Genomic DNA, 11,069 nt, shown 5'->3' on the forward strand with positions numbered 1-11,069 from the left:
ACCAACTCTTGGTGACTGCATGGGCAGGATCATGTAATTTCTGTGAGAAAAATTAAAGAGATAATTTGCTCTTTCAGGCGTTTATACTTTTTTAACTTCCAAATATAGCTTAATAGCCATGGAATTATAGATTGTTCAAAGATAAGTATATATTTAACTTTGTTAAAGTCTACAATTCTATTGAATATCAGCCTGTTTTATTATCCATGTACTAGGAATGCCACATGATAAATTGAGAGTTGGCATTACATCGGGGTAATGCATTAGTGTTCATTTTTTATGCGGAGTTTGAACGAGTTTTTGTATGGCTAGTTTGCCAAGCATACAGTACACGCCTGTGTTCAAAAAACAATTAACATACTTCATTCACTACTATTAAAATCTGCAACCTGCCTTAAAAACTATTTAAAACTCAAAATGGCTCACAAAATTTTTTCAAGTGTTATATTGAAAGTCCTGCTTAGGTGGGGCGGTTGTTCTATTAACAAAGCAAACCAAGCGTAGTAAAAAATCAAGGAGAACATATAAGAACTTTAAGTTTTCCTTAACAACTGATTTTGAATTTGTGATTCTCGTCGCTAATGAAGAACAGAAAAAGGTGGAGGAGATACTGATTATGCATTTTCTGATGTAATCCTTCGAGGTCTCTCTGCTCGACCCAACCATATTTCTCTTTACCACTCGGAATTCGAACTGACTTCAGAAGCGCTTATCCAGATAAGTGTTCCCAGTTAATAGTGAAGTCGGTCAAGATAACGTTTCTTGTTAGCTCGGTAAAATTCCAAACCGAGCCAATTTGGAGCAGGCAGCACTACAGGTTAGAACCAGTATAACTCATTTTTCCTTTCCCCCGACCCCTCCCCAAATTGTACGGCCCCAGGTGACGGAGGCCTCTCCCCTTCCCGCCCGCATGCGTCCCCTTAGTTCTGACCCCAGGAGTCCCGCCGGCGGGGCTTTTCACAAACGACGCTTGCGGATGCTGCGCTAAAACCTGCACTTTCCGAAGAACACTGCACGTAATTTGCTTCTCCGGACGCCAGCCTTCGACCACAAGTCCAGACCTCTGAATTGAAGAGCCTGCATTTGGCTGCGACAGCTGGTGCTCAGACTCTCGACGGTGTCCCTGCTGCCGCTGAAGATGGAACAGTTGCCCCGCGAGAGCCACCAGAAGCGCGCTTGTTCCCATATGGTGACCACAACCAGCAGCTCCTTTGCGGCTACTTTCACGTCCAGATCCAACACGCTCGCCTACGACAAAGAATTTCTGAAGACGATTCCTGGAGTCCTTATGGTGGTTGAGATAGTAAGTCTAGCACTCCCGAGGGGCGGTCGTAAGCAATGCAAATTGTTGGGTAAAAACAAGTTTCACAAACTTGGCTTCTGGAATATAAACAAAACGCCAAAAAAAAGCCTGTATTCGCACGTTATCTGAAGCACAATTTTGCCTTAGGGGCTTTGTGTACGCAGCCCACGTGCTTAGCTTACTGGTCAGTATGGTTTGCAATTCGGAAACCTGGTTATTTCTTTTAACTTTGTTAACACAGCTACTAGGATTTGAGATGTCCATCTTACTCCTAGCACTCTTCCCTCAAAGCAGACCGCAAATACGTTCCGCAGCAAAGATAGCCACCAAGAAAGGGCATTTGGCTAAAAGTCAGGAGGAATCTTTAAATTTAGGCAGCCTTCTCCCTCTTCTAAAACCATTCAAATTATGTCCTTTTGCTATTTTCATTTCTTTCCACATATCCTTTTTAAGTTTTACTACAGGTGAGGCCTTACAATTCAGAAGGATGTTTTAAATATCTAAGCAACGTAAGTCAACATAATACACGTTTTCTGAAAACAGCCATATTTAAAAACTACGAAGGATATCATTTATTCACTTGTGTGATTTGGTTTAACAGTTAAGGTGCAAGGACTGGGAGCACCTTAATTGCTAGGAAACCAGCTGGGTGACTTTGGAGCAACTTTGGCAGTCAGCCCTAAGATGAAGACAATAGTCCACCCCTTCAAAATGTTGCAGGAAGTTGTTCATGTAGTCACCAAGACTGATTTGGAGGCAACCCCTCCCCCCAAACTTATATTCAATTCACATTGTGAATACCCTGAATATGTGCACAACTTTCAGGTTGTTTCAGATATTGAGGACTATTGATGAAACCATTTTATATTGCCAATCCTTGTGCAAATTATATAATCAAGCAACATGTACGATACAATGTTATAAGATGCAATATTTTTCCTCAGAAAAATACGGTAGATCTATTTGTCAATTATATCAAAGACAACAAAGAATATAGCAAATTAAGGATTAATAAACTTATTCCCTGAAATTTTATAATAAATAGGTTTCCTATATATTTCTCCCCTGTCCTGCGGAAAAGAAAGATAAAATTATTGTTTTATGGGCCATTACTGAAAAGCTAGAAGAGTTTTCCAGTCTTTCGGTAAGATTAGATCTGTAGGCAGCTACTGTTAAATTGGCTCCTTTTCTGAAGTGTTACATCTCATTTCTTACTCTGCAGTTTAGTTCCATTCTATATATGTAGTTGACACTCTTAGTAGTTGGTTTTCTTCATTTGTTGAGAACTATTCAAATTCAAGACAGTTGAAAGATTGTACAAACAATATATCAGCTGGCTGGAGCAGGTATAAACAGTGCTGGGATGGAAAAATTGGAAAGTTCCTTGCCTTTCACTTCAGCATTTTTATTGAAGGGGGAATATAGGATGCTCAAGTGATTGCTATGGATATTGGATTAATAAGGACTGTTTCTGAAACTGAGCATCAGGTGAATCCTGTTGTTCTTAGAGCAGAATGACACTATGCATGCAGGACAGGTTTTATTCCCATAAACACTTTAGTACACCTGGCTATATTTTATTCTGTTAACCTACTGACAGTGAAGAGGTAAAATGATGTTGAGGAGTACAGGCTTCAGCCTAGAAAACCACTCCGATAATGTGTGCTGTAGGAGAACAGCTGGGAAGAGAAGGGAATGTGTAGATGTTTAGAGTAATTTATTATGAGAATTACTGTAGAAAGCTTGTACCTTAGCAAAGATGTATGTTAACTACTTACTGGTTTCGTATATATTAAAAATAATGATGGGCCTCCTTAGTCAGAGCTACACATTTTTTAAGGACTTGGGTCCTCACTGTCTGAGAACATGATGCCAAATGAGGCAGCTGCATCAACATGTAGATGGAGCCTGGATTTCATGGCATTTTGTGCTGGGTTGAGGGTTTTTTTTATCCAGCCCCCCAGCTGTGAAAATCAATTTAAAACTATAACGTTCACTGAGTTAAAATGAGAGGAAAGAATACCATTTTTTTTGTCAGCAGTACTACTGAAATATAGTACATTCAGAGGTTAAAGGAAGACAAATGGGAAGTGCAAGGGGAGAAAGGGAATTATACAATGAAACATGGGACTCACGTTATCCACCCCTGATTTAAATATTTTTTCCCAAAGGGCTTAGTATTTGCAACAGACAACTTAATGAGTAATGTAATTTAAAATAGTTACAATATTCAAGATTAGCAGATAACCATTGCACAGCAGTGTGCTGTATTTGTGTTTATAATTAACACATATGTTTGACTTATTCTTTGTTTAATTTTTTTATTTAAAAAATGCATTTACCAATATAAAAATGTTGTACAATATATATTGGCAGCAGTATAAAATTAGCAGTAGTAAAAATGATCTGTCAAGGCTTTCAAAATGGAATCTTACGCTTACCCATGTTTTTGTCTGAAATTTAAATATTATTGTACACTTTCTTATTACTTTTCTGTATTACCTAACAGAAGATACCTTTTTCTCTAGATGGCTTCAAAATAGAATTCATGAATTTCATAAACGTATACAATAATTATTCTTCCTGTCCTGTCCTGCACAAAGGCAGATAGATAAACTCCACAGAGCATCAATGAAAAGTATTTTTTTTATTGGTTCATCAGGCATCCTTATCAACTCACAGTTATGATGAGGTTCTTCTTAATGTCCAATCCTTAATGTCCATTCTTCTTAATGTCTTTATGGGTAAAAAGAAGGTTATCTCTTATCCCTTTCATCCCATATCGTAGTGGCAGGGGATAGAGCTGCTACCACGAGGCAAGAGTGAAGAAACTTCCTCCGACCCCCCAAGGGTCAATTCAGTGACCAATTAGGGTTACAGATGTGGCCACATGACATGTACTACATTTCCCAGGATAATTTAACTATATTTACCATGATGCATTCCCTTAAGGGGACAGCTCTCAATTCCTAAGACGTTCCTAACTATCCCAAATCCCATTAACTATAACTGTCTGGACAGCACACTCCCCACCTGGAATTGTAAATTCCACTAACTAAAGTAACTGTATAACTAAGATAAACAATAAAGAGTAATACTAACTGAATAACAGATAACTATATAACTAAAATAAACAGCTATATAACTAAGAGAAACAGTAAATAGTAATATAGCATCAAACAAAGCAAAGCATGCAAAGCTTGAGGTTCAATCTTCAAGTTCAGCCTTTCTCTGCAGGTCAGTGACTGGTCTTGTGTAGAGCTTCTTGGTGAAAGTCTGCTGGTCGCCTCTGGCGGCTGTTTAGGGTGGACAGGTACTCTTGCTTCCAATGGTTCAAAGTGGTGTTGACAAGCAGTTGAACTGGATATTGCAAAGACATCTGCCCTTGTTGAGCATATTCATGAAAGTCTGGTGGTTGCTGGCAGCCGTTTAGCGTTTCTTAGTGGAAGTCTACTGGTCGCTGGTAGCCTTTTAGGATGGACTGGCATTCTTGTTTTCGATGGTGCTAAAGGGCGTCGGAAGGCTGTCGGAATGGATGGTGTGAAGGCATCTCAGAATGGATGGTGTGAAGGCATCTCAGACAATTCCTGAGATTCCCCAACCCAGGTCTGTTTTGAAGGCATAGGGCGAGTATCTCAGGCCTCTTACTACTTCAGCGTACACTAAAGCATCAGGGGCATCTAGTCCCAGCAAGAGCAAAATCTTGGCTTTAGGATCTAGTGCGGGAAAGTAATGAGCTATATGCTTCAGGTGAGGTATGTTGCTAGCTACCTCTGGTGTTGCAATGTGGCTGTGGTCATCTGGTATCCCATCCCATTCCAACATTGGCGGCAGTAGGAACTGAGAACTTCCATCTAATGACTCTATAGAGAGTCCAGTAGCTCTCCTCCCTGGCGTGCATCTTGGTGCGGTGCAAGTTGATATCATGAAGTGCACTTCTTCCTTCTGAACATCAAAGAGGTCGAAGAATGTGGACCTGGCTAGTGAGCGATTGCTCTGAGGATCCAGTATTACATACATCTTCACTGCTTCTTCTGGGTGTCCATCGGGGTAGACTTTAACTAAGCAGATCTAACGACACAAGCAAGGGGCTGGTGCGTTATCGCACACTGTCATGCAATTGACACTCATCACTGGCTCCGATTGTGCTTTCGCGGTGCGCTGAGGCGCATAGTGTGCTTTCGCAGCATGCTGAGGTGCATAGCATGCTGTCGCAGCACGCTGAGGCTCCTTGTTCAAACGAGTGTTAGCAGTTGTCTGCTGTGGTGGTTCAGAGTCTGGATGCAGAGCAGTTGGGTGCTTGTTGCTGTTGCACCTTGGCTGTGCATTTGGGTGCATGTTTAGAAGATTCGCAACACTTGTAGCAGAATCTGAACTCCCATAACAAATCTTTCTTTTGTTCCAGGGATTTCTTCGCAAACGCTTGACAACTGTTCAGCGAGTATCGAGTGTTGTGTAAAGGACAAAATTCGACTCTCTTTGTTGTAGGAGACTCAAGTTGGTTTGCTTCTGATGAGTTAGCGGCCTAACTCTTTATGGTTGAGGAGTCGATCTCGGTCTTATGGACAACCATGAAGGTTGTCCTACACACCTTTACAGTGTGTGTAGGGCCTGTGGATGGCATATAGTTGCTGTTGTATCTTTTTTAATTTGGAGGACTAACAGCTCTGAGTCCGCGATCCGGGGGTTGTTGCACGATGTTGCCTGGTGGGCCACAAATTCTTCAAGAAGTGTAAAGGATATACCTTTGTGGCAATCCTTGGCCATGAAGGCCTCAGACAACGGGATACACTGTTCAATTAGCACCTGCGGTAGTTTTCGAATGATTTTGTTTTGCATTTCGGCACAGTCAAGACAAGCAAGTCCCGGTAAGTTGGGATCCCGTTGTGCCGCTCTCAGCTGTATAAGTATATTAGAGAGGTCCCTAACCAGATGAGGTTTATTGATAGGAATATTAGGAAGACCGTTGATTCTATTTCTGTGGGAGCACCGTACTCTTCGTCAAGTCTTTTCCACGTCAACCGTAGGGCAGCGTCTCGATCGTCTAAGTTGGATACATAAAGTGCCTTCATTGCTCTGGCAGACCGCAGACCGCAGCCCCAGCCATGCTATCAAGTGTCCAAGTACTTCATTGGGCTTCAGGCATGAATGGTGCGCAGGAAAATTCTCTTCCATAGCAGATATTCTCCGCCTGGTTTGTCAGAGAATTTGTATACACGATTAGCGGCCAAATCTAGCTTTCCTCTCCTTATATCCAACTCTCTCTGCATCATCTGCTGAGGCGGAGTAGGGGTTGTGGATGAGGGGCATTGATTCAGAGGGTTCTCCTCTTGGATTCTTGTAGGGTAGGTTTGGGTTGTATGTCAACGACGGGTCGTAGTCTTCCTCCCAGTACTTATGGAGAAAGTTGTCTTGCCATTCCAAAGATGATGGTGGAGCTTCCCGCTGCTGTGTAGGTCAGCCGCAGTTATCATGTTGTACCTGTGAGTTCGAGTAGTGTTGAGTTTGTGACAGGAATGCCACTGCCTGTGGATTGAGTGTGGCAGTTGTTGTTGGTTGCATGTGTACTTGTCGAGAAGTCATTGTGATCACTGGTGGGCTAATTAGCTTGCCCAGCAGGCCATGAGATATTGGATAGGGTTGCTGATTCTGGGAAGAGAATTTCGGATTTTAGGTCGTACAACATCAGTTGGGGAAGGTTTGCTGTTGGTGGGAAGTGAATCTCGTATTTTAAGTCTTGCAATGTCAGTTGCGCGACTGACATTTAGAGTCTGTGGTTGAGATTTTTCCCTGTACTCCCATAGTTGTGGGAGACTTCTAAGTTACTGAGGCGGTTCCACCTGCTCGTTTCATAGCGAGTGCTGCTCATTCATGTAGGCCTTGACCCGTATATCTGGGCTCTCTTCTCCCAACTCTTCGAAGTTGAAGTTGAAGGACACATTGTAGGCCACCTTCCTCAATGCTGCGGCCTGTGTTGTTTTTGTTGCCAACTCTCTTTGTCATTCGGCCAACTCCAGTTGGGCCTGAACTTTGGCCAGTTCTGCCTGTTGGTTGGCCTGGACTTTAGCCAGTTCTGCTTGTTGTTGGACCTGGGCCTTGGCCATTTCTGCTGCTTTAGCTGCTACTGCTGCCTTCTGCCATGTCACCTCCTCTGTTGCATGTAGATCTGCATCTGCCACTGCAGCTTCTACCTCAGCTTCTGCAGCTTGGTTGGTGAAACTCGTTGCTTTGCAGGCCTTAGATGCACCACTGTGACGGGAGGATGCTCTGGAAGGATGATGAGAGCCAACAGCAGAGATTTGCCATAGGACGCTGGAACCTGCTTGAGATCTAGCCAGTTTGGGATAAAGGGAGGAGGCTTTCTTAGAATAGTGGGAAGAAGACACATACGATCGAGGAGTTATGTCGGATGTGGCCCGCTCCCTTGACACTACTTCCAGCTTTAGGGCTTTGTTGATCTCAGCTTGGAGGGCACTTTTGCCTTCCCTAATGCATTCTTCATGTTCCTTGTGTACTTCCTCGAAGTACTGAACGTGTTCTTTGAGTTTTGGGTCACCCAGCCTCGACTGGATGGTCTTGAGTTGATTTTCGCTGTCTCTCCACTTTGGGAGAAGGTCCTGTAGGTCTTCCTGCAATGTTCAGAGTCTCCCAAGGGACAGCCTATGTTTTGCAGATATTCTCCAGTTCTGTCCTTGATTCAACATAAATTTGCCTGTTAGTGTTGCTTGCTACACAAGTTGATGCTAGAGGGTGCTTGGTGAAGTCTGGAAGACACTTTTGCTAAGCACAGGTTGGACTGCAGGTAGTGCTGGACTCTTGAATTAAGTTACTAGGTGTTTCCACAAGAGTTACATAAAATAGAATTTTCATTGGTTGAACACTGGTTAAATTTAGGAAACTTCCTGTAAAGTCATTACTGGCCACGAGGTGAAACTAGACCAATTAAAAAAATTTTTTTTTAAAAATTCTTTGTGAAATTTCTGCTTGACCACCAGATGGTGCTGTAGGCTGCTTTGCCTAGATATGTTTTATCTTTTTAGGCGGGAGTGAGCCTCATGGCTATGGAGTTTGCTAATTGCCCAAAGGAATTTATTGCCTACTTCCTGGTTATGAGCGGAGAAGAAAGCTTTCGTCTTTCTGACTGGAGACTCAGAAAATCTCACAGATTCCTGCTCAAATTCCCTTTCTGGAGCATAAGCAGTTAAAAATTCAGCAGAGATAATGTAGAACACAAGAAAGCTAGCAGGAAAAGCGCCCCTCTCTGTAATCCAAACAGACTTTGCAACTTCGAAGGAGCGAGGCTTCCTGAGCCAGCAAAGATGCACCTTGCTACAGATAGGATTCTCTTGTTGAAGAGAAGTGGGGAATGTAGTCCATTGCTTTGAAGATGGTCCTCCACTAATAATTTATAGCCCCAATAAAACGTCCAGAAAACTGCAGTGGCCTCACTTTATTGCCTCTTCAATGCCTTTCAGTTGGAATGAGCAGAGCAAAATCAGTTTTCCTTTTTAGAAATACCAGCAAGATTTCTGAAGCTATCTCATTATGTTTGGAAAGGGTTTGTAACTGGAAGAAGACAGGGATAGATGAGGAATACCTGGCCCCTCCCCTTGTTTGCACAATTAGTTCCTTTTAAATTAGCAGAGATGTAACCTGAGACAGAGAAGCTTCTCTTGCTGAAGAGAGGTGGGGGAATTTGGACCCCTTAACATGGGTACATTGCACATTCACTCCTGGCTTCAATATTGCAGATCTCAGGGCTTCAGGATTCCAGATTTTTTTAAACCATCTTTTTACTATTCTGTCTGTCCTGTCCTGTACAAAGGCAGATAGATAAACTCCACAAAGCATCCATACAAAGTCTTTTTTATTGGTTCATCAGGCATCCTTATCAACTCACACTTATGACGAGGTTCTTCTTAATGTCCAATCCTTTGCATATCTGTCTTTATGGGTAAAAAGATGGTTATCTCTTATCCCTTTCATCCCATATCGTAGAGGCAGGGGGTAGAGCTGCTACCACAAGGCTGTGTTCAGGCAAGAGTGAAGAAACCTCCCCCTGACCCACCAAGGGTCAATTCAGTGACCAATCAGGATAACAGATATGGCCACATGACATGTACTACATTTCCCAGGATACCTTAATTACATTTACCATGATGCATTCCCTTAAGGGGACAGCTCTCAATTCAAAAGATAGTGAAAGTCTTTAAACAGCCGTTCATACAGAGCCCTGAGAAATTGAGATCAAGTTTTGTCAGTATAAATCGAGTGGGGGAACTATGGCCCTTTTATCCCTTGTGGACTTCAAATTTTGCTCAAGAATAATACAATGTTTTGATTTTCCCTAGCAGGAATTACCCCCCCCCTTTAATATAAAAACAATTCACTCCCTTTTTCTCAACCCCCACTTTCTTTCTTTTTCTCAATTTTTTTTTACTAAATAAAATAAAATTCACAAATCCCCCACCCCGGGGGAAAAAATGAAAAAAAGGAAATAAAAATTATTAAAAATTTTTAAATAAAAATCTTTCCCCCCCCTTCCCCCATCCTTCTTCTTAAGATTTTAAAAAAAAATACATAGGATAAAATTGAATTGGTGGACTTATATGCAAATACAAACAAGACATAGTATATTAGGATTGACAATAGATATAAGAATAGGAAATGTAAATAATGTATATAATAGATACGAGGGTATGAAAGTATTGTGTATTGTAAGTTTAGATAGGATACATAAATGAATATATAATATCATAGCACTGTTTAATAAGTATTGGTATTATGTATAAATGGAAAAAAACTCAAAGCATTTTTTTAAAAAATTATACACAGAATGAATTCAGACATTAAACTTTTTCACATAGTCAGGTGGGATTCAAATTTTTTAACAACCTATTCTGTGGGGGTGGCTTGGTGGGTGTGGCTTGGTAATCATGTGACTGGATGGGCATGGCCAACTTGACATCACTCACATCAAGAGGTGCCTGGCCTGGCCTCCCCCTGCCTCAGAGGCCTCAACAAGATACAATTTCCCTGTCTATTTATTTACTATTACTGAACATCCAGTGTACACTATTTAATCCTATGCATATATGCCATATGTGTACAGATATATTACATAGTATAGAGCAGGGGTGGGCAAACTACGGCCCGGGGGCCACATCCAGCCCGTTGGACTGTCCAATCGGGCCTGCCCCTGAAAAAAAATTGCTGGGCGTGGTGTATTGCCCTGCGCCGCATGGCCCCCAAAACTGCAAAACAGTGCGGAGCGCTCTCAGGGTAGGAAAGAAAAGAAGAACTTTGCAAAGGCCTCAGCTGGGAGTTCGAAATCACCTTTGAGTGCAACCTCTCTGAAGGTGAGTCCCCGCCAATCCCCCTTTTTTTTCCAGGGCTTCCAGGCTTAAACTTTGCAAAGGCAAAGTTTGCAGGCGGGAGCGTCTTCCTGCCGAGGAACGGGAAGGGTTCCGCCCGGCGGGTGGGCTGCTTGGAGCGGGCTGCTTGGAGCCACCTAAAGCTAGGCCACTGCTGGTGGAACCTTGCCCTGCCTTGGTGCCCCGTTTCCTGGCTTGGCGGTCCTGCTCGGGCGGCACTTTAAAAGCCTGCTCCCAGCACCCGAGCAACTTCCCAGCAATTTGCGGCTTCCTTTTTCCTCGTGGGCACTCGCGCCTGGCCCCGAGCCGCACGGGGGAGGGGAAGCCCAGCGGGTGGGCGGGCTGCTTGGAAGAGGCGACCCGGTGGTGCTCCGGGCTTCCCCTCTGCCACG

At 42.8% G+C, this 11,069-nt stretch overlaps 1 protein-coding gene across 1 annotated transcript in view; it reads left to right on the forward strand.

The window, feature by feature from the left end:
* The first annotated feature begins 626 nt into the window (after window positions 1–626).
* Window positions 627–11,069, forward strand: part of CMTM8 (CKLF like MARVEL transmembrane domain containing 8) — a 47,148-nt gene continuing 36,705 nt past the window's right edge. The window contains exon 1 of the mRNA XM_087916777.1: window positions 627–1,303. Coding sequence (XP_087772903.1) covers window positions 1,139–1,303 — 165 coding nt within the window. The 5' untranslated portion in view covers window positions 627–1,138. The remainder of the gene's footprint in view (window positions 1,304–11,069) is intronic.

This window comes from Pseudonaja textilis, chromosome Z, assembly GCF_049901715.1.
Source record: "Pseudonaja textilis isolate UNSWEBS1 chromosome Z, rPseTex1.2, whole genome shotgun sequence".
NCBI classification, from domain to species: Eukaryota; Metazoa; Chordata; class Lepidosauria; order Squamata; family Elapidae; genus Pseudonaja; species Pseudonaja textilis.